This window comes from Moschus berezovskii, chromosome 10 (genome assembly GCF_049115385.1).
Source record: "Moschus berezovskii isolate FMDL1 chromosome 10, NW_MosBer_1.0, whole genome shotgun sequence".
In the NCBI taxonomy this organism is placed as follows: Eukaryota; Metazoa; Chordata; class Mammalia; order Artiodactyla; family Moschidae; genus Moschus; species Moschus berezovskii.
The window spans coordinates 96,565,093-96,590,099 of NC_142469.1; the positions used below are offsets into that span (position 1 = coordinate 96,565,093).

Consider the following 25,007-nt stretch of genomic DNA (forward strand, 5'->3'; position numbering starts at 1 on the left):
CTCAGTTCAATCCCTGGGTCAGGAACATCCCCTGGAGAAGGGAATGGCACCCCACTCCAGTATTAATGCCCAGGAAAGCCCAAGGACAGAGGAGCCTGGTGGGCTATAGTCCATGGGGTCGTAAAGAGCTGGACACAACACAGCGACACAGATTACTCCAAAAGAAAATCTGTGCAGAAAGATACCGTTCCTCTCACTTCCCAAAATTTTCTGAGCTCTCGGACGTGTCTGTAATTTCTGGGTTTAAGACAGAGCCCTCCTGAGTTGAGGGACACAAGCGCCAGAATCACTCTACATGCCTTCGGGGTCCAGGAGCCGTGGGATCCCCAGTTCCATTTCAGCAATGGTGAAAGCCTCCTCCAGGTTTTCCCGGTTAGGCCTTCCTTGCACCTTCTCCAAGTCCACTAGCTCCGGCCGAATAGCGTGGATGACACAATGAAAGGCCACTCCACTTCTCCAACTCCGGCCGAAGTCTTTTACTTCTATTCCACTTTGCCTTTAAAAAAAAAAAATGACAATGTCACTTTCTAAACAGGTAATACACACTTCCTCAAAGACTCAATCTAGCCTCCTCCACAATGGGTGACGTACGGTCAGCTATAGCAGTTAACTGGTCTTGAGGAAAAATAAGCAAAACAAAATTTTTAGCAGGAAATTCTGGTTCCCTATTTAAGAGTTTTCTGATTTCTGATATAGCTCTATATCAGTTAACTGGTTTTGAGAAAAAATAATCAAAATTTTTAGCGGGTAACAAGATGTGTGTGTGTCCAACTCTTTGCAAACCCATGGATTGCCACATGGAAACAAGATGTAGAAATTCTGGTTCTATACTTAAGAGTTTTCTGGATTAGAGCTTTCAGGCATTTGAAAGCCTCAATGTAAAGCACATTTTTCAACTGAGAGAAAAAAATACCTAACAAAGTAAAAAAAGGAACATTTTAAAAAACACCCCAATTGATAATAATTCACCTCTGTGTATTTTTTTAAGAAGCCTCTAACACATTTCTAATGACAATGACAAGCAGCCTGTGTTTATATGCACAGATCATATCAGACAAATATAATGTGGCTGAACCACATTAAGTGTCGTAGAATGAACAAAATGCAGAGAGATGTGGTCATCTCTCTAAATTAGTCACAAAAAAGCCTGAACTGCACACAAGTACCAGCAAGATTAATTTACCCTACCAATCAAACTGTTTGATCAAATTGTGTTTTAAATTCTTCTTTTTAGAATTGCCTTGAGGACAAAGCACTGGTGACAAATCTTTGCTCTTTCATAGTGGGTTTAATTCAAAGTCAGTTATTATAATTAAGAAAAGATTCAAGTTGGTGGTAATATTTTGTTGAAACAGAAGCGAGGCAAGCTCAAAATGAATAATTTTTTTTCTACATGTAACTTATCAACTATAAAGACACTTTCAAAAATGTTGCAAATATGTCTTTGAACAACATTTTTTATTAAGTCTAGAGCCTTTAAAGGTGATCAGTGAATTAAGTAACATTCAATAGATAAATACTCTGGTAATTTCTTTTTAGAAAATTAGCCTTATTATATGTTTCTAAATAAAGCAGGAATAATACCACTCAATTCTTTTTATTTACTATATTCTCAAAATTTCCACAAATTATAAAATACCATGTATCTTACTGAAACATTAATATAAAAAGTTGGTAAATGCCCTTAAATTTTTTCTCTGCAAAATTTAAAGTTCACTTAAAACCTTGTTTTACCAGCACACACTCAGCTTGCATAATTAAATGCCATGTGGATCAACAGACAACAGACTATCATACTGACGTTACTGCAAAGTTTTATCATGATAGCATCATGATATATGTCACAGCATATATGTGATCAACATCCTCTCCTGCCCAGCACCTTTCTACTCCCTGTTCCATTAAGCTTAAAATAGATCAGTGATGCCCACTGTGGGTGGAATGTAAAGAGCATGCCAACGATGTAGGAAGGGCTTTCCATTTCATCCCTACTAGAGTCCCAAGAGCCACAAAGCTTCGCTTTCAGAAATATTTTTGATTGCAACTTGAATCATCAAAATATACCCCCAATTAGAAAACAACCAACACACTTGAAAATTTAAACAAAACTATATAAATTAGTAACACTAATTATATCTTCTCTATGTTTATTTTTTTGCTCCTTATTTTTGCTCTTCAAATGCTTTAAAAATAGAACTCCCTACGTTTAGTGCCTCAGTGTTTCATTATGATAAGTACTTGTTTACAACTATTTTCCAGAAGTAGAGCATTAAATTCAGATTAGATTTAGGCATGCAAAGCAAAATAGAAACTGAGTCAACTTTACATTTCATTAGAAAAATCTTACAAAAACACAACTTCTATGTGAATAGACCTTATTACTGACCACATCTGACTGCAAAATGTTTGTATGATCAATTGAAAAATCTACTGAAATTGCTATGAGAAGGTACTTTTAATATCCAGTAGGAATATTTATATCCAGGAATTTTATATCCAGTATTAATGCATATGGCCTTCCTGGTAGCTCAGCGGAAAAGAATCTTCCTGCAATGCAGAAGATGCAGGTTTGATTCCTGGAGAAGGAAATAGCTACTCACGCCAGTATTCTTGACTGTGAAATCCCATGGACAGAGGAGGCTGGCAGGCTATAGTCCATGGGGTCACCAAAGAATTGGACACAACTTAGTGACTAAACAATAACAACATTATCACATATATGCACACACATGTAAATTTATTACGCTCTGAAAGAGGAGAGTGAAAAGGTTGGCTTGAAACTCAACATTCAGAAAACAAAGATCATGGCATCTGGTCCCATCACTTCATGGGAAATAGATGGAAAAACAGTGGAAACAGTGTCAGACTTTATTTTTTTGGGCTCCAAAATCACTGCGGATGCTGAGCGAAGCCATGAAATTAAAAGACGCTTACTCCTTGGAAGGAAAGTTATGACCAACCTTCAAATATATTAAAAAGCAGAGACATTACTTTGCCAACAAAGGTCCGTCTAGTCAAGGCTATGGTTTTTCCAGTGGTCATGTATGGATGTGAGAGTTGGACTGTGAAGAAAGCTGATCGCTGAAGAATTGATGCTTTTGAACTGTGGTGCTGGAGAAGACTCTTGAGAGTCCCTTGGACTGCAAGGAGATCCAACCAGTCCATTCTAAAGGAGATCAATCCTGGGTGTTCATTGGAAGGACTGATGCTAAAGCTGAAACTGCAATACTTTGGCCACCTCATGCGACGAGTTGACTCACTGGAAAAGACTCTGATGCTGGGAAGGATTGGGGGCGGGAGGAGACGGGGACGACAGAGAATGAGATGGCTGGATGGCATCACCGACTCTATGGACATGAGTTTGAGTGAACCCCGGGAGTTGGCGATGGACAGGGAGGCCTGGCGTGCTGTGATTCATGGGGTCGCAAAGAGTCGGACACGACTGAGCAATTGAACTGAACTGAGGCAAACAAAACTAGAAGCAAATTCCCAGTCCATAAGCTGGAATTGACAAAATAATCTACATTCCAGACAAAAGATGAGATCAAAGGAAACAATGAAAAATAAAATTGCTGGCAAGTTTTAGGACATAAAAACAAATTATAATTATTTGAGAATGTGGACCTTAGTTCATAATATTATTGAATAGCATGTAGTAGTCTCATGAAGAGATAATCATGTTTAAACCTCTAATTTATTTGTGGAAAGATTATTTAATAGCAGCAGAAAATCCAAACAATGACCTAAATAGAATTAGTCCTCATGCTAATCAGAGTGTAGGGATTAAACACCTTAATCGGGTCCCATCACACGAGTGAAGGAATTAGTTTTATTAGAGCATTTTTCTAGAGTATCAGGGGTGATTTCTGTCTACATTTTAACTCAAGACAAGAGTGAAAGGAGACCTGAAGCAAAGCCATTCATTCATATGTCTCCACAAATTTTACAGCCACTGCAATGAGTACTCAGTCATAAACTAACTTCAATTTTCCAAGGGTTTCTTTAAACAAGCTCCTGCCAGGAACTTACTTGGTGACTGTGAACTGGACCCACTTCAGTAGCGCCTTCTTAGCGTTTCCTTGGATCTTGGGGGCCACCTTCCGTTTGCTCGGGGGGCTGGCGGTCTCAGAGCTGACCACGCTGTCCACGGAGGATGTGCTGCTGGACAGAGCCTGCAGCTGAGGCAGGTTGCTGGTCAACTCCTCGATCTGTGTGTGCATCAAGTCAGCAAAAATATCAACATTATCCCGATTCTCTCATCAGATGTTTTACTTTTCCAACTTGATTGATCTTAACATCCTTAACACGCCCAGACCACGTAGGCTCTTAAAGAGCACGATTGGTGTCTTACTCCTCTGTCTACTTCCTACCACATCTAAAATGGGACCTTGGACCCAGTAATGAACACTTGTCAAATACACACATGAATGAATAAAAAAAAACCTAATGGTTTTGCAAACTCATAGAATGTACACCTCAAGAGTGAACTCTGTGGTTTTAGATTGATGTATATGCAATGTTAAGTGCAAAATAGCTAGCTAGTGGGAAGCTTCTGTATAGTACAGGGAGCTCAGTTCGGTGTTCTGCGATGACCTCAATGGGCGGGATATGGGAGTGAGAGGAAAGCCTAAAAGGGAGGGGACATATGTATACATATGGCTGATTCGCTTCATTGTGCAGCAAAACTAACACAACATTGTAAAGCAACTATACTCCAACTTAGAAAAAGAATGAACCCTCATGGAAACTATGAACCTTGAAATGATAGTGATGTGTCCACAGAGGTTCATTAATTGTAACCAAAGTATTATTCCACTCTGAAGAGGGGTGCTTGTTAAGGGGGAGGCTATCTATGCATGTTGTGGGTGCAGGGGGTACAAGGGAAATCTCTGTCCTCTTTGCTCAATTTTTATGTGAACCTAAAACTACTCTAAAAAATAAAGTGCTTTTCTTTAAAAACTAACCTACTGGCTAAAAGAAATATCCTGGATAGATTAGCAAGTTAATTCCTCCCTTCAATATTTAAAAGGAGTATAGAACCTCTTCCTTCCAGAGGACAAAGTAAAATTTCCTGAAGTCTTTCTATACCAATATTTCATCTCCATCATGTCCTGAGCACTTTTCAGATCGGGTATCTAGGCCAGAGTTCTTTGGGGACTTCCATATATAACACTTAAACAGAGGATAAAGGACCTTTTCCTGCTCACAAGAAAAATAATATGTATGTGAAGGTCACGTTTCTGCTCATTTGAGGATTAATCACCGAAGTATGGAAAATGAGGGTATCTTCATGATGGAAATGTCCACCACTACTTCCATCCATGACATTCTATCAACTGAAAAGGGAGCTGAAGTACAGTACCTGGAAATACAGGATAATGGTCCACATCAATCCGAGAACAATGGAGGGTCGACCATCAGCTATATCAGTGGAGTTAATGTTGACTAATTTAATCTGTTCAAAAAGAAAAACTGTACTAGTAATGTACTAGAAGATTACAGACCATTTCATTATGCAATAAGGAGCACTTTATTAGACATCAATAACATCTGGTCATGCCTGTGCAGTGGTACACAAGAGTAAGTGAGGTGAGCCATAAAAAACAAACAAGCACATGGTTTCAGTGGAAATTCCAGGGCATTCATTAGGTGCACACAACCAACACAACTACAGAATGAATTTCAAAAACTAGTTTGAAGTTGAAAAAAATTATGACATCATGCAAGGAACTACTAACAAAATACCAGACAGGAAAAAAAAGAGGTTATTCTTTACATTCAGAGGTTGACTGGAACATAAAAGAAACTGTGAGGGGTATTTTAAGAAGATGCACTTACTTTGAATTTTGTTACCAAATAGCATGAAACTTATGTTCTCTTTTACCTATAAAAGTCAGGAGTTAAAAATTCTAAAGTTTGTACTAACCGGTGATCCTCTGTACATGGACTGACATGAAAAACAAAGGAAGAAGATGATACATATACATAAATAGTCTTTCAAAATCCACGTTATTTGTTCAAAGGGGGTAAAAACTGTGGGTGGTGAAGGTAGAGCATAATCTGAAGAACACATTTTAAAGACAAAGGAAAGCCAACAAAGAGTAAAGCAGAAAGTGATTGCGGGACTCAGTTTCCTACTTTGGGGCACTGACAACGGAAAAGCATTCAGGATTAATCTGCCTACAGTGGTCCTCACTTATTCATTTCAATGACTTCCCAACTACAAGAAATGTGACTTCCTAAGTCTCGGGAAAATGGACTCGTATGGTAGGTCCAGCTTAGTCAGTCTCTACAGAACACAATTGACAACTGCTCCTCGTCCTCTTCACAACCACTGAACAAATTAGGAAAAAATAAATCACTCCTTAGATTCCAGTTCAATAATTCTCAGCAGGATTTAATACGGTGTGGTCTTAATGATAAAGTTCAGGAGTCTGTAAATGGTTTACCTTTTTAAACTATCAGAGGCAAAAATATCCCACAAATGCTTTACTCTTGAGTAATTAAAGGTACTAGTTAGATATCAGAAGAATAAAGTAAAAGCTAGCATCAAAGTCACTGTAAATAGAGACATACCCATGGGATTTTTTTCACTAGTGAAGTTCATTCATCAAGTTCAGAAACAAAAAAACAAAAAAAGAGAATTCCCATAGATTACAAGCTTAGGTGTTTATTTCTTTAAAACTTAGCACATGAGATATGTAATACTTTTTTGTTGTATTAATAATAATAAAAGATTAAAGTATAAATCACATTTCTTTAATCTTTTATGGCAGAACCTACTGCAATCTCTTATATTCATTTTAATTGTTCTGTTTTACACCCTCTCCAGAATTTTCTCCACATCCATTTTAGTATCTGTGGGCCACAAATTTATAATATATGCTAATAACCACAAGATTAATGGATTTAATAGAAGACAAATTTTTTCTCTTTTCTTATATATCATTCTTTTTAAAATGCAATTGAATATATAAGTTGTATTTCCTACCTCAACCCAGTTCCAATTATACAATGAAGTTTACATATTCAGCTTAGTGTAGAATCTAAAGATCTTTTGCTCAACTTGTGAAGAAAAAAATGTTTTTCAGAATTATTTTCTCTCTTAAAAACTGTTACATAATGGGTTTGAGGAGCACAGGTTTATGTTTGTTTTACCTCCTCTACCTTGCAAAATCCTATGAAATGTACAATAAACTTAATAATCTAAGATTGTAGGACAGGCAACAGAGAGACATCCAAAGAGACTCAAGAATTCCAGAGACCAGAAAGGATGAATCACATAAATGACCCCTCAATGGAGAAAAACCCATGGAAAGTAGTGATGAATCTATTCATCAGTCATACAAGTCTTATTAAATACTAACATATCCCTTTTTATGTAAACTAGTGGAAAATAAACAGAACGGTAGGGTTTTCTTCACTAAAACTTGAATATTGTATTTGTTATTCTGTAAATCAAGCTAGAAGCCAAGTACTAAACAAATCTATCACGTAAGAAAAATAATCTAAATGGGGAACAAAGCAAATATAAACATTAAAGAAAAATTCTTGAAAATATGTTTGAGATATAATTATAAAGAACAAAAATAAACAGTAAGAGAGAGGGAACCAAAGAGTTCTCAAAAACTCCTTCTATCTCATAGTCATTTATTTTGTGAGCCAATGGGGTAAATAAATACAAGAAAAAGAAGCCCAAACCATGTATTTCAGGTAGATTTTTAACAGGTTTTGAGATTTGTGGAGACAGAAAATACTTGGGATTTTTGTCCTAAGACTCAAATGTATTACTTTTTGCCCTTAACAAATATAATATTTAAAATCTGAATTCTCTACTTTCTAAAATTTACTTAGGTTTGTTCTATGAAAATGGAGATGTTACAAAGAAGTTTTCTGTGAAAATAAGGCTTTTTGGTCCTCTTTACAAATGATGCCTTTCATAGCGAAAGTGAAAGTCACTCAGTCGTGTCAGACTCTGCGACCCCATGGACTGTAGTCCATGGAATTCTCCAGACCAGAACATTGGAGTGGGTAGCCTTTCCCTTCTCCAGGGGATCTTCCCAACCCAGGGGTCCAACCCAGGCCTCCTGCATTGCAGGCAGATTCTTTAACCAGCTGAGCCACAAGGGAAGCCTAAGAATACTGGAGTGGGTAGCCTATCCCTTCTTCGATGGATCTTCCCTGACCCAGGAATCAAACCAGGGTCTACTGCATTTTTCTCCAAGCCATTAATTAGTTAAAAAACAATTTTGTTTCATATTCTAGTAAATTAATACACATCAGAACGAGAAGAGCAGATACGTTTGCCCCATCAATGAATACACACCAGAACAAAGAAGGACACTATTGTTATATCAGTGAAATAGAAGTCAGGATGATTTGGAAAACTCTAACTATTCTGTTAAATAAGGCTTTGTTCAGCTTTCCATGAAAAACTCATTGAGCAAGAGAAGGAAGAAGAGAAACACTCCATTAGGATGATGTTAGAGTGACCTGGAAATAATGTCCAGTCTTCTATAAGAAACTAAGAATGTTTTTTTACACACTGCAGTGCCTAGACTCTCTGTTTGGCATGAAGTTAGCACACCTGACTGAGCTTTATCCTGACTCACCGCACTATCAACTCATCAAAATGTAAATTATTTAAGAGCCAGAATACAGTTTTCTTTAATTTTGTATTTTTCCAGAGTTCCTATTTTACAAAAAGTATTCAATGATGCACTTGTGGAGTAAATGAATTAATTTAGTGCATAAAGATAGAGAAGTAAATAATTGAATTATTCTTTTTTCCAGAAGTATTTGATATCATTCATAAAGCTGATTTTGGTACTGCTAAACACAGACTTCTTGAATTTCCACAAGTTAGAAAAGGCTAAATCTAAAAGTAGTAGTGCAACCCTTTTGGAGGGAAATATGTCAACACCTAACAAAACAAAATATACACTTACGTTTTGATCCAGCAATCATACTTCTAAAAATTTACCCAGAAGATGCACTTCCCATAATATGAAAGTACTTATGCACAGTTATTAACAGCATCATTGTTTCTGTTTGAAAAATGCTAGAAACAAGCTAAATGCTCGTTCATAAAAGAGTGGTTGAATGAACTCTGCCATATCCAGACAATGGAACAGTATGTAGCTGTGAAAATGAATGAGGAAGATCTCTAAGAATTAATTTGAGTGATTTCCAGGGCATAATGTAAAACGAAAATGGTAAAGTACAATTGGTTTATCTCTAGAATGCTACCCTCATGTAAGGAAGAAGGTGGTATATGAAAGTATACCTGCTCATTCTTGCAAAAGAAATATAGAGAAGACAAATCAGAAACTAGAGAGACTGGTGAATAAGAGGTAAGGAAAGAAGCAAAAGGAAGGGGAGTGGGTATGGAGAAGTAGGGATGAGGAGGAGATGCCACTTCTCTAAGTATAACTTTTACCTTGAATCATAGTAATGTCTCATTCTCTAAAATAAAAACGTCAACTAGGGTGTGTGTGTGGTGATTACCCAAAGTGGAATATGACTCTATTAGTGAAGTGAAAGCTGCTCAGTCATGTTTGACTCTTTGTGTCCCCATGGACTATACCGTCCACGGAATTCTCCAGGCCAGAATACTGGAGTGGATTGCTGTTCCCTTCTCCAGGGGATCTTCCCAATCCAGGAATTGAACCCAGGTCTCCCACATCGCAGGCGGATTCTTTACCAGCCGAGCCACCAGGGAAGCATAACTCTATCACATAATTCTATTACAAATTAATAACATAATCACACTGAAAGGGATGTGCAGAACAGAAGTCATCTAAGGAAATTTGGACAACAGTCTTTTGATTGGATACTGTAACACCGAAGATGGAAAGAACTGTACACAAGTACTCAACAGTTAGTAGATCTGTTATTTATACAATTTGGGTTAACAAAAGTAGTTCTGGAACTACTTTGTGTATACATATTAGGGGTGAAAAAGAAAAGAATATATTGTAGATGAGAGCCAGGTTTCTCACTGTCAGAGAAAGCAGAAAAGAATCAGCATGAAATGGATCTTGAGGTGTTGGACTGAAATCAGAAGTGTCAGTTTGAAGTAATGGTTTACACACATCTACAACAGGAAAAACAAGAGACCTCTTCAAGAAAATTAGAGATTCCAAGGGAACATTTCATGCAAAGATGGGCTCGATAAAGGACAGAAATGGTATGGACCTAACAGAAGCAGAAGATATTAAGAAGAGGTGGCAAGAATACACAGAAGAACTGTACAAAAAAGATCTTCACGACCAAGATAGTCATGATAACGTGATCACTGACCTAGAGCCAGACATCTTGGAATGTGAAGTCAAGTGGGCCTTAGAAAGCATCACTACGAACAAAGCTAGTGGAGGTGATGGAATTCCAGTTGAGCTATTTCAAGTCTTGAAAGATGATGCTGTGAAAGTGCTGCACTCAATATGCCAGCAGATTTGGAAAACTCAGCGCTGGCCACAGGACTGGAAAAGGTCAGTCTTCATTCCAATCCCAAAGAAAGGCAATGCCAAAGAATGCTCACACTACTGCACAATTGCACTCATCTCACATGCTAGTAAAGTCATGCTCAAAATTCTCCAAGCCAGGCTTCAGCAGTATGTAAACCATGAACTCCCAGATGTTCAAGCAGGTTTTAGAAAAGGCAGAGGCACCAGAGATCAAATTGCCAACATCGGCTGGATCATGGAGAAAGCAAGAGAGTTTCAGAAAAACATCTATTTCTGCTTCATTGACTATGCCAAAGCCTTTGACTGTGTCGATCACAATAAACTGTGGAACATTCTGAAAGAGATGGGAATACCAGACCACCTGACCTGCCTCTTGAGAAACCTGTATGCAGGTCAGGAAGCAACAGTTAGAACTGGACATGTAACAACAGACTGGTTCCAAATAGGAAAAGGTATACGTCAAGGTTGTATATTGTCACCTTGCTTATTTAACTTATATGCAGAGTACATCATGAGGAACGCTGGGCTGGAAGAAGCACAAGCTGGAATCAAGATTGCTGGGAGAAATATCAATAACCTCAGATATGCAGATGACACCACCCTTATGGCAGAAAGTGAAGAGGAACTCAAAAGCCTCTTGATGAAAGTGAAAGAGGAGAGTGAAAAGGTTGGCTTGAAGCTCAACATTCAGAAAACAAAGATCATGGCATCTGGTCCCATCACTTCATGGGAAATAGATGGAAAAACAGTGGAAACAGTGTCAGACTTTATTTTTTTGGGCTCCAAAATCACTGCAGATGCTGATTGCAGCCATGAAATTAAAAGACGCTTGCTCCTTGGAAGGAAAGTTATGACCAACCTTGATAGTATATTAAAAAGCAGAGACATTACTTTGCCAACCAAGGTCCGTCTAGTCAAGGCAATGGTTTTTCCCATGGTCATGTATGGATGTGAGAGTTGGACTGTGAAGAAAGCTGATCGCCGAAGAATCGATGCTTTTGAACTGTGGTGTTGGAGAAGACTCTTGAGAGTCCCTTATACTGCAAGGAGATCCAACCAGTCCATTCTAGAGGAGATCAATCCTGGATGTTCATTGGAGGGACTGATGCTAAAGCTGAAACTGCAATACTTTGGCCACCTCATGCGACGAGTTGACTCACTGGAAAAGACTCTGATGCTGGGAAAGGTTGGGGGCGGGAGGAGAAGGGGACGATGGAGAATGAGATGTGTGGATGGCATCACCGACTCTGTGGACATGAGCTTGAGTGTACTCCGGGAGTTGGTGATGGACAGGGAGGCCTGGCATGCTGTGATTCATGGGGTCGCGGAGAGTCGGACACGACTGAGCAACTGAACTGAACTGAACAACAGGACAGACTAAACACACAGAGAGAAACGTAGATATCTGTGTATACCCAGATCCGTAAACACACACATCTCCAGATCTGCATGTGGGCTATAAAAGAATGGGTCCATGTCAAAAGAGTACAGGAGTCAGCATGAAGGAACTCTTAATGGCCAAAGGTAGAAAAATTTGAGCAACAAAATAATAATAACATCAACAATAATAGTACTCATATTGGATTAAAACTATAGAATAAAATAAATATACATGAGTCCACAATGACGTAAATAAGCAATTGAACAAATAAACGGGGAAGAAGAAAGTTTGTCTTTTTCTTACCTAACAATTCCAATTAATAAGTATAAAAGAAATGAGGGAAAAACAAAATCATCATCAGGTGAACAGCACAGAAGTATTACTGAAGGCAGCTGATACTAAAACCAGTGAGCAAAATTTGAGGAGAAGCAGAATATTAGCATAATCTCAATTATCTTCCCTAAGTTATTTCTCAATTATAAATGGAAAAGTAGTTGGTTTTACCATTAAAAAAACTCAGTTGGTGACTTTATCAAGTAGTTGAGGGCAGCATCACCAGTAATAAGACATGATAGAATCCTGTCCCTTCTAACATGATATACTGAGAAAAATATATCATTTCCTTGGAATTCTTGTCAAAAATGAATAACCTCAATCTAATCATGAGAAAATATCATACAAACCAAACTGAAGACATTCTGAAAAATAACTGCCTAGCAGTTATCATCAAGATCATGAGAGACACAGAAAGACAGGGCGGCAGAATGGAAAAGACAAAGGAGCAACAATTGAAGACAAATGTGTTACTGGATTGTACGCTGGAATAGAAATGAGACACTGGAGGGAAAAATGATGAAGTGAGATTAGTGTCTGTGCTTCACTTGACAGTATCATTTCAATTTTAATTTTCTTATTTGATAGCTTTACTATGTTACGTATATGCTACATATATGTTATACATATTACATATACGCATAAGTGACCAGTGTTCCTCTGTACTGCGTGTGTGTGTGTGCTCAGTCATGTCTGACTCTTTGAGACCCCATGGACTCTTCATGTCCCTGCTAGGCTCTTCTTGTCCATGGAATTTTTCCAGGCAAGAATACTGGAGTGGGTTGCCATTTCCTCCTCCAGAGGATCGTCCTGACCCAGGGATTGAACCTGAGTCTCTTGATTCTCTTGCATTGGAGGCCAATTCTTTAACACTGCGCCACCTGGGAAACCCTACATATATGTACCACATATATAAATAAGTTTTCACATTAGAGAAAGCTGACAAAAGTACAGACATGACATCTCTGTGCCTTTTTTTGGCCACTTCTGCAAATCTAAAATGATTTTACAATAGTACCACACTTTTATGTTATATAGATTGCATGCAGTATTTTTACCCCCAAAATCAACATTGAAAATATTGGTATGCCCACACCTTCTTCGTCTCTGTTCCTCTTACCTTCCTTCCTTCAAGGAACTTCAGTGCTGTGCCAATGTTCGCCACAGCATGAATTCTCTTCATCCGGCGTCCTTGTTCACATGGCTATGAAAGGGAGACAGACAAGAATAAATAAAAATGCACACATTAAAATTATAGTTATAAAAAGCTATTTAAATGGATTCAAAACATACTTGAAGAATGTTTGAGAACAGCCAACATTACTCAATTTCTCTAAAGGTTAGCCAATACCTACAGGAGCATTATCCCCACAGCACTTGGAAGGTGTATAATTGACTCAATGAATAAACATTCACTCTCAGCTTATGAATGCACCTTAAGGTTTCTGTATTAAAAAGCAGAGACATTACTTTGCCAACAAAGGTCCATCTAGTCAAAGCTATGGTTTTTCCCGTGGTCATGTATGGATGTGAGAGTTGGACTGTGAAGAAAGCTGATCGCCGAAGAATTGATGCTTTTGAACTGTGGTGTTGGAGAAGACTCTTGAGAGTCCCTTGGACTGCAAGGAGATCCAACCAGTCCATTCTAAAAGAGATCAATCCTGGGTGTTCATTGGAAGGACTTATGCCAAAGCTGAAACTCCAATACTTTGGCCACCTCATGCGACGAGTTGACTCACTGGAAAAAACTCTGATGCTGGGAGGGATTGGGTGTAGGAGGAGACGGGGACGGCAGAGAATGAGATGGGTGGATGGCATCACCGACTCGATGGACATGAGTTTGAGTGAACTCCGGGAGTTGGTGATGGACAGGGAGGCCTGGCATGCTGTGATTCATGGGGTCGCAAAGAGTCAGACACGACTGAGCGACTGAACTGAAGGTTAGAAATTCACAAAATTCCTATGCTGTCTGTTGAGACTGTTCCCCCTGTAAGTTAGGAAGTATTTTCATGAGAAGTCCTCTTGGTGCATGTAAGGGGGCAGGAGAAACATGGGAAATCTCTCTCCTTTCCTCTCAATTTTGTCATAAACCTAAAACTGCTCTGAAAAATAAAGTCTTAACAAAAGTACTACTGGTCACTCACATTTTTTTTCAGTTATATCAACATGAAAGTTACCGACAGCGTTAGTGATATTTCTCAGTTTGAACAACCAAATGCCTGGTGCATATGCCTGCATGTCAAGTCACTTCAGTCATGCCTGACTCTTTGCAACCCTACGGACTGTAGCCCACCAGGCTCCTCTGTCCATGGGATTCTGCACAAAAGAATACTAGACTGGGCTGCCATTTCCTACTCTAGGGGAGCTTCCCAACCCAGGAATTGAACCCACGTCTCTTATGTCTCCTGCATTGGCAGGTAGGTTCTTTACCGCTAGCGCCACCTGGGAAGCCCACATGGTTTATATGAGCCAAGGTTAAAAAGAAGGAATGCGAGAAAGAAAATGTTCTGCACAATACAGTACGATCTGGTACAAGGATACTAAGTTACTTGCATTTAACTTAGCAAAATGTAATAAATTAATACATATTTTAATAAATATAATAAAATACTAAGTGACTTCTATGTGCCACACTGTTCATTTTAAAACTCAAAATAATTTCAATGAAGTCAGTAGCATTACATTTACAGGGCCTGAGAGGATAGCAAGTCCATGATTGCAGAGCTGATAGACTGGTCTCTTCTCTGTGACACCAGAACTCTATAAACAATTTCCTGTTAGAGCTCAAAACCAAGTATCTTTTCATTTCCAATTAGTAACAGGTGATTTCTATGATATGATTTCAAACAAATATTTAGATAGAAAATATACTTAACTTTTTAAAATTTATTCTTTTCTTGCATGGCTCACTTAGTTATTTAATTAATTATCTTTTAAAATGTAAAAAGCATCTAGGAACCTGCAACTAAAGTCAAGTCAGGACCCAGAAATTAAGAATGAAAGCCAGATCACCCAACATAACCCTTCATCTCATCCTCCTGCCTTCCTACACCATGGCAACTATCTCATATTTGCATCAATTTTAACACAATTGACCTGCCATTAACTAACACAATGATCCTCCCTACCAGGCTACAAGCTTTTTGAGGGCACCAACCATACCTCATCTATCTTTGTTCTCCTTAGAGGGCAAAAGGCAGTGTCTTATCCATTAATAGCGACTCCAGATATGCTAGCTGAACGTCAATAGATTAATGCTAAACCCAGTTACACACAAGTTTCACTATAAATATATGATTGATGCTTAACAAAGTCACCTGATGGATGCACAGGAGCCTGTGATGATCCCAATTTCCTAAGAATGCCCACTGTGTACTTTTAAGTGGCTTTTTAGACTCTTCTTGAATGCAGAGTGTTAAGGAGTCTTTAAAAGCACTGTACAGAAGATTAACAAAATAGATAAGAAATAAATTTCTCTGTAGTCCTTAAGCTTTATTCATATTGCTTCTACTATTTTAAATTTTTCGATGGCAATTCCTCACATTCTTTAAAAAACCCTAAGTATAAAATTAAATTTAGTATTCCTATCTTTATGTGTGATTAAAGATATATAATCATGGATCCATTCAAAGAGTAAATGTTCTACAAATAATAATCAAGTGATGTAGAGAAATCCAAGGATAATAATTCCACAACATTTAAATTCCCTAGTACCTGAAATAAAATCACAGATAAGAGAGTCACAGTAGGTTATTAAAAGAAACTAAGATATTGAGATTTTTCTCTTACATTGAGATGCTGATGATAAGAGAATATTAAGGTATTTGGCTGCATTTCCCAGAAGATCATGGTCAAAGCCAGAGTCCTAGGCTATGTGAATCATGATGTTAAGTATAGTGTTCTTAATAGAGTTCTACGTATGAGATAATTATAGAGTTCCTAAATTCTGCTAACATTCCTGAGGGAAATGCTTTTGTTCACATTCTCCTTTTGAAAGCTCTACAAGAATGCCTCAGACACTCAGTCCCTTAAATGATGCTTTTCATCTTAACGTGATCCTGGATCAAAATGCCCACATGTACAAAATTTAAATAATGATCACCAAGATTTATTTATAATTTCAGAGTAATTTCCTTGTATGCCATTCAGAATTTTGAAGGGTTTAATAAAAATAAATAATGAAAGGGACTTCCCTGGAAGTCCAGTGGTTAAGACACCACGCTTTCACTGCAGGGGACATGGATTTTATCCCTAGTCTGGGATCTAAGATCCTGCATGCTGCATGGCACAGCCAAAAAAATTAATTAATTAATTAATTTTGTTGTTGTTCAGTCACTAAGTCATGTCCTACTCTTTGCGACCCCATGCCCTGCAGCATGCCAGGCTTCCCTGTCCTTCACTATCATCTCCAAGAGTCTGCTCAGACTCATGTCCACTGAGTCAGTAGTGCCATCCAACCATCTCATCCTCTGTTGTCCCTTTCTCCTCTTCCTCTCAATCTTTCCCAGCAACAGGGTCTTTTCTAATGATTTGGCTCTTCGCATCAGGTGGCCAAAGTATTGGAGCTTCAGCTTCTGCAACAGTCCTTCCAATGAATATTCAGGGTTGATTTCCTTTAGGATTGGCTGGTTTGATCTCCTTGCAGTCCAAGGGACTCTCAAGAGTCTTCTCTAGCAGCACAGTTTGAAAGTATCAATTGTTCAGCGCTCAGCCTTCTTTATTGTCCAACTCTCGTACCCATACATGACTACTAGAAAAACTATAGCTTTGACTAGATGGACCTCTGTGGTCAAAGTGATGTGTCTGCTTTTTAATACACTGTCTAGGTTTGTCACAGCTATTGTTCCAAGGAGCAAGCGACTTTTTAATTTCATGGCTGCAGTCACTGTCTGCAGTGATTTTAGAGTCCAAGAAAATGAAATGTGACATTGTTTCCACATTTTCCCCATCTATCTGCCATGAAGTGATAGGACTGGATGCCATGAACTTTTTTTGCATGTTGAAATTTAAAACAGAAACTGTATTTCTATGTCCCAGTTTCCTCTATGTTAAATAAGAATGCTGAGATTGTTTCTGAAATTGCTTCTAGCTTCAAGATTCTAAAATTCTTACCATGGCACTTACCAGGGCACTTAAACAGAAAGAATTATTATGTCAAAATGTATGCTTTCTCTAGATTCATTTAGCTTGGAAGTTAGTGCCCATCAAGGTTTCTGTATACTGTTGGCCAAGTAGAGTGGCACAATTATAATGACACTTTGAATGAGACACTTCTTAAATTTTGTTTGAATTATAATGAAGTTTCCTTCATGTAAGTAAATAGCTTAATTCAGGAGGATACATGAAGATGGCTAGTTACACCTGACCATCAAGGAGGTAAATGTTTCAGTTCGATGACTCTCACATCCTAATGCTAATCCAGTTTATTTAGCTCATGCATACATCTACTCATTCCAAATTGGATTGTCACATGTGTCTTGTTTGATTTCTCCCAAAGCGGAGCCTGAGATAAGAACATGGGTGCATGCATTGACTAGGGAGATGATCCCAGGTAGCAAGAATGAGGATGTATGGAGATTGAGAGAAAGAAGGAAGAAAAACTAATTAACAACAATCTATAATAGTTCCGTGTGCTGTTGAGGGTCTCCTCAGTGGGCAAATGGGGCTCGGATCTGCTGAGGATCCAAGGGAGCACTCCCTGATGTGTGAAATAAGCCTTGAAATTGTCCCTCCTACAAATGCCAGGCTGGAGTTTTTACTCACAGACTCCCATCCCCTTTGAAACCACTAACTTTCCCACACTTCAGGGCTGCCTTGTGCAAACGGTGGCTTTGATAAAAGCCCTAGGGGCAGAAATTCAGACATCCGTTGCCAGACCTTGAGTTGAGATGCTGATGGAGGGTGTGGGTCGTGTCCACCTCTGCCATGGCTAGATCAGAGGTGAGCTGAAAAGCCTCTGCTGTTATATGAATGCAAATAGATAAGGACTTACACAAAAATCATCAGTTTGTATGTTCCAACAAACTATCTTATGTTTATAAAAGCTGTGTTGAAGACTCCTCCATGAAATTAACTGGAATTTTATGACCAGGCAAAAACATTTTAAAAATCTCAATTATCCAAGTAATAATGATCGAGCAGCTCTTTGTCAAGATGCAACAGATTAAGAAAAAATGAGTACATCTAATTTTAGACACTGCATCTAGTGTGTTATACAATATTCTGAAGATTATTTCCTAAGCGCCTTTGAAAAATTGTGGGAAATGTCACATAAATAATTTATGTTTGCAAACTACTCACTTTTCTACTATTCCAAAATGAAAAAAAAAAAAACGTAAGCCAGAAAGAACTAAATATTTTATTATTTTAGTAATGAAGAAAAAGACATTTTATAGGTCAGTGGCAATTTGTTTTTCACTCTGCTAGTTCTGCTGAACATAAAATCAAATGATTCTGAACACGTTGTTCCCATTACAAATGACCGATGATGGAGAATGTCCACCAATAGATGAAAAATGTCATGTTGCTTTCAAGCTTAATTTTCAATACTATGGAAACAACTGGACCAAAAATCCTTTCCAAATGGAAAGCAAGCACTTAAAATGTGTTAGATATTAATTTCCAACTTATCTTCCTGGATACCGCACAGATGCAGCAGTTAACCGGGACTGATTATTGATGAAGCTCTTTACCTTTACTTGTAAGTTGCTACTACTATACATAATGTTTTAAAGCTACTTCAGGTGTCCAGGAACAAGAAAGAAAATTTATTCCTTGCTCCCAGAAGTGACCGATAGACTAGCATTTCCTATGTATTACCAACTACAAAAGAGAAAAACTTTTACATGGGTAGCACTCTTTATACTCCCCAACCTATACTCCCCAAATTCCAAATGGGAACAATTTGACAAATCTGGTCATAGAAAACATCCTTACCAGTTTCTGCCCAGACAGGACTTCCAGCAGAGCAAGTAGCTTCACACCATCTTTCATGTCTTCAAAAAGATCATCTACCACCATTGGAGGTTTCCGCTATAAAATTTAAAAAATGAGTTAATGCAAAAAATGCTTTTCTCACTCTCTGACAGACATTTGGTACTCACTGTGGTGAAATCTGGTGAAAAACATCTAAATGTCAAAGTCCTTTATGAAGGATGTGATTGGCAATCCATTTTGATAGATGCAAAGAGAAAAATGACCCTTTGGAGATAAACTTAACATTCAAAAAACCTCCTGTTTGGGTTTTTACATACATACCAATGTTGTTAGAAAGGGAGTACTTTTTAAATTTTTCTTCCTTTCATTCTTTATTTATTTTTGGCTGCTCCGGAACTTGGTTGCTGCTCCATGGGCTCTTTCTAGTTACTGCGAGCAGGGGCTACTCTCTAGTTGCTGGGCTTCCAATTGTGGTGGCTTCTCTTGTTGCAGAGCAGGGCTCTAGGGTGCTTGGGCTTCAGCAGTTGTGGCCCCATGGGCTTAGCTGCTCTGCACCGTGTGGAATCTTCCAAGACCAGGGATCAAACCTGTCTCTGCTGCATTGGCAGGTGGATTCTTAACCACTGGACCACCACAGGAAGTCCATAGAGAGGGAGTGTTGACAAGCAAGAGATGGTGTGGGATAAAGGAGGAAAAGAGGGTGCTATTACCATAAAAGATAAGAGAGGGGTTAAAACAGGATGTAAAAGGGAACAGGAGGTACCCCAGATAAACTGGAGCAACCTCCTTACCTGAGTGAGCACACTGCTGGACTGAGGCAGGTGCCAAGTTTCTACGAATATTCTCTCCAAGGTAGCCTCGTTAGCTCAGGGACCTGCTGTGGGGACACTGTTAGCTCAGCCAGGGTGGCAGATTGACTCTCCTGTGGGTTAGCTGGCCACAACCATTCTGTTTCACAAGTTGGCAAATCCTGCAAACCTTCTCTCACTGTGTGGCATTGAACCCAAAGGATCGTAAGCTCAAGAGTACAGCCTGATCAGGGCAAATCTACGCCACTACTGGAAAAATGAGCCCATACTTAATTCATGGGGAATTTTTATTATTTTACAAAGGTTATCGTAATACCTGGACTTCCCTGATGGCTCATATGATAAAGAATCTGCCTGCAATGCAGGAGACCTAGGTTTGATCCCTGAGTCAAGATCTCCCGAAGGAGGGCACAGCAACTCATTCCAGTATTCTTGCCTGGAGAATCTCATGGACAGAGGAGCCTGGAGGGCTTCAGTCCACAGGGTCGCAAAGAGTTGGACACAAGTGAAGTGATTTAGCACACACACATATACTAGAGATTATGAAATCTTGGATTAAGGTATCTTTTGGCTCAGAAGGAAGCAAAAAAAGTGATGCTTAAAGTTGATGGTCAACAGAAGTTATGTGACCTCAGATTTCTCACAGAAGATGAATTTTTAAGAAGTCTATAGCTGATTCATGCTCTGTAATTTTCTAATTCTCCCTGATCATGTTAAAAGCCTAATGCTGTATACCTGACTTTCAATTGTCTTTCTTTCTTTTTCTAGAAAGAAAGTTTTTTTCAGAGATATATAATCACCAAATGTTTTATTGAAACATGATTTTTTCTCTGCCCACTGATAATGGCACATTTATATTTCTCTTATGACTGCATGAATTACTGTCTCTGAATGGTACAATTCTAATTTTAAATGCATTTTTCTCTTTATAAAATGAATAGCTGAATACATTATGTTCTCATGCTGTGAAATACATGTTCAAAAATGACAGAGTTTTAATTTTCAAGCTTTGTCTTTTAAATTCCACTATTCACACTGCTTACTATTTATACAGCAAAAACGTAATAGTGACTTAAATGCTAAGCATTTAAATAAAATTATTAGGAATAAAATGAACCTTTCTTAATGAAAAATATTCAATATGATAACAGTCAAAATTGTGGAGCTGGTGATGGACAGGGAGGCCTAGCCTGCTGCAGTTCATGGGGTCGCAAAGAGTTGGACATGACTGAGTGACTGAACTGAACTGATATATCATCCTTAAAAATATGGTCTATTTGTCTTTTGAAATGTCCTTTTGTATCCTAATAATAACAGTGAAATAATGAGGGGGAAAGTTAATAAATACATGATACATTCGCAAGCAAATACAAATGGGGGTTTTCATACATTGTGTTAACTGGAAACATATTTTAAAAATTAAACAAGGCAGGGAATTTTCACAAAATAATAACGATTCCAAGAAATTGGACACCAAAAATAAAAGATAAATTGCATCCATCCATTACGCCTTTAAACATACACAGGTGGTGGCTCAGGCGGTAATGCATCTACCTGCAATGCGGGAGACCTGGGTTTGATCCCTGGATTGGGAAGATCCCCTGGAGAAGGAAATGGCAACGCACTCCAGTACTCTTGCCTAGAAAATTACATGGATGGAGGAGCCTGGTGGGCTACATTCCATGGGGTTGCAAAGAGTCAGACACGACTGAGCGACTTCACTTTCTGTCACCTTGAAGAACATTTCCTTTTTTTGCCATGTCACGAGACATGTAAGATCTTAGTTCCCCAACCAGGATTTGAACTCGGGCCCCCTGTAGTGGATGTGTGGAGTCCTAACCACTGAGCCACCAGCGAAGTCCCTGAAGAACACTTTGTCTTCACCCAACCTCTGCCCCTCATTTGTGTTCTGCATCCCTATCTGTCCTCCACACGCTCCCTGCACCTTTCGTCTCTCCTAGAAGTGGCCTCCAGACCAGCGCTGACCTCTGAACAAGCAGTGATGCCTCATCCCACTGCACTGGGCCTTGTTGGCACCAGCAGTGGTGGTGGTTGAGGCCGTGTTGGCCTCTCCTCGAGCTGCTTCTCCCCAAGCCCTTTTGATCAGCCTGCCTGGTCCACAGGCCTCTTCTACTTCTCTCTCGCTCTTTCTTCCTGACTGTGGCCATTCACCAAACCCAATCCCAGCTCCTCTGTTGTTTAAAAAATTGTCTGGACAGACATGATTCTTGAATCCTTCCTTCCAGGTAAGCGTTCTCTACTAAGCATTGCCGAACACAAGGCAGGCACTCAACAAATATTGCTGGCTGACTGACTGACTGAATGAATGCAGGTTTCTTAAACATTGCTCTTTGCCCTATGCACATACTAATGATTCTTAAAATGATGTGCATATATGATGAGTAAAGAAAAATGATCTCCAGGTTCTTGGCAATCCCAGACTACAAGGCAGTGCATAGAAGCATCTTGTTTCTGAGTGTCTTATTCACAGTAGGAACTCATTAAAAACTTGTTGAAGAAATGAATGAAATTTCTAGTCTGCACATGGGGAAAAAAAAAGAAAAAAAGCAGGTAGTTTTTATTGCAAGAACATAGATACCTAGAATAATCTCACTTTCCTACTTTCCCATTTAGCAAATTCCTGGTCAGTTTTATGACACAGTCTTACATTTATCTTTTCCAGTTTTCCAACTGGAATTAAATCACTTTTGTGTTAGTGCATGGTTCAGATTATAATAATCATACTGCATTACAGTTAGTTATTCACAAGTTTGTCTCCTCAGGAATTCAGATCATGGACTTCTGGAGGAGAAGGAAGTTGAATATATGTTTATATACATAATACCAAGAACAGTGCCTCACCCATAGATAGATATCTCAACAGAGATATGTGATGCTTATCTGCAAGTTACCTTTTGGAATCTTGGAGAGATAACGATATGAAGCAAAATAAGGACATGAAGCAAAATTTTCTTTTTTTTATAGGAAGTATAAGTTGCTTCTGAAATTTTTTTCACCAAAGCTTCCTACACAAAGTAAAGAGATGCAGTCTGATGACTATTAGCAGACTAATTAGAAACTGGACAAAATATTTTTCTTTAAAACAAAAATGTTTATGTAATTTATAATATGCAACTATTATATTTTCAATACACAGAATTATAGAACCTAGTATGTAATAATTTCTTGACTTAATATCTCAACCAGTAAAAGAGGAAGAAAACAAACCTTTGACTGCAAAGGCCTCGCAAAAATGAATCCCAGAAAATGATCTCCATATTTCTACAAGTTCTATCCAATTTTACATAATGCACATGCTGTGTAAGATCACTTTATTTATCAAAAGATGTTATCAAAGATTATACTAAAATAAGAAGTCCTAGCAATTACTGGACAAGTTTTGCTCTCCCATTTTGTATGAAGTACCATTTATCTGTAGCAAGTGGTCAACTAGAGGGGACCTTTACTATCATGACAACAGTGTATTTACTTTTTGAAACAATCTTTTAATAGAAAACCTCTCATCTAAAATGCCTCTCTTGTCATATATATAAGTATTCACAGCATCAATCTGATTTCTTTGTAGGATTCAGGTCATGGTGCTAGAGGCCAAAAAGAAGAGATAGAAATGAGGGTAATTCACTGGAGTCTGACTTAATGGAAAATAGAGATAATGTGGTTTATTCTGACGGCTTGACAATGTACAGCTTCAAGCACTAGGCAGAAATCTACCAGGCACATTTTAAAACCATAACTATCTATTTTTCATTAAGATAAAATTACAATAAGCTCTTAGTTTTTGCAGTGTTTGGAAATACTATACTCTTTGCTCTGGAAATCACATTTAGATATTCTACAGATAGCTCATGATGAATCTGAGGTTCACGGTGAATCTGACTGAGGGGAGAGGGAGGTGGAGAAAACACAAAAGGGAAAGGTACTTGGCTTCCGTGGCTACTCCCTTCTAGAAGCTCTCCCCAAACTAGACTTAAGCCCTAAGTGTTGGCTGTCAGAGGATTATCTAAAGTCTCTGAAACTCCGGAAAAGGCACATCCTGGCTGTGCCCTCGGTAGTTAACTCATGAGCGGAACAGACCTCACAGAGTATTTTTCTCTAATTTTTTCTCCTCCTCCTTTATTTTTGTGGCCCCTTTAATGTCATACAGTGAGATCTATTCCTTTACTCTTAGAACTTAAAAAAGGAGACCAAATATTTCTCCTTCAACTTTATGAAATCTGAGAAAACACAGGGATCTTTGGCATAACTTTTACTGAGCATTGCCTATATTGGGGAAAAATAATCTACTCCCTGTCATTGTGTGTATGAGAATAACGTGTGACCATTTACTAGTCTATAAGTGCTGCTGCTGCTGCTAAGTCGCTTCAGTCGTGTCCGACTCTGTGCGACCCCATAGACGGCAGCCCACCAGGCTCCCCCGTCCCTGGGATTCTCCAGGCAAGAACACTGGAGTGGGTTGCCATTTCCTTCTCCACTATAAGGGCTGCTGCTGCTGCTGCTAAGTCACTTCAGTCGTGTCCGACTCTGTGTGACCCCATAGACGGCAGCCCACCAGACTCCCCCGTCCCTGGGATTCTCCAGGCAAGAACACTGGAGTGGGTTGCCATTTCCTTCTCCAATGTGTGAAAGTGAAAAGGGAAAGTGAAGTTGCTCAGTCGTGTCCGACTCTTAGCGACCCCATGGACTGCAGCCTACTAGGCTCCTCCATCCATGGGATTTTCTAGGCAAGAGTACTGGAGTGGCTTGCCATTGCCTTCTCTAGTATATGTTTAATCCTTATCGACCATTACTTTCATATTTTCACTCACATAGGAAGATCATATTTGCTATGCCACATGTTGATTTTATGTCCCTAGAAAATTGCCTTGGGTTCGATCCCTGGGTTGGGAAGATCCCCTGGAGAAGGGAAAGGTTATCCACTCCAATATTCTGGTCTGGAGAATTCCATGGACTGTATAGTCCATGGGGTTGCAGAGTCAGACATGACTGAGTGACTTTCACTTTCAGAAAGTTGCAATACTCAGGAGAAAAAGGAACATGAAATAATTTTGAGGAAAAAAGGCA

At 38.8% G+C, this 25,007-nt stretch overlaps 1 protein-coding gene across 14 annotated transcripts in view; it reads right to left on the reverse strand.

Moving 5' to 3' along the window:
* SYNE1 (spectrin repeat containing nuclear envelope protein 1) overlaps positions 1-25,007 on the reverse strand; it is a 491,794-nt gene that overhangs the window by 367,786 nt on the left and 99,001 nt on the right. For 13 of the 14 annotated variants that reach the window (XM_055433423.2, XM_055433430.2, XM_055433426.2 and 10 more), the window contains exons 4-8: positions 19,117-19,212; positions 13,301-13,384; positions 5,363-5,455; positions 4,030-4,208; positions 300-496 (exon numbers count right to left, since the gene is read on the reverse strand). In XM_055433423.2, coding sequence (XP_055289398.2) covers positions 300-496; positions 4,030-4,208; positions 5,363-5,455; positions 13,301-13,384; positions 19,117-19,212 — 649 coding nt within the window. Of the gene's footprint in view, positions 1-299; positions 497-4,029; positions 4,209-5,362; positions 5,456-13,300; positions 13,385-19,116; positions 19,213-25,007 lie in introns of those variants that run through there. The other variant, XM_055433431.2, reaches the window with a different exon arrangement.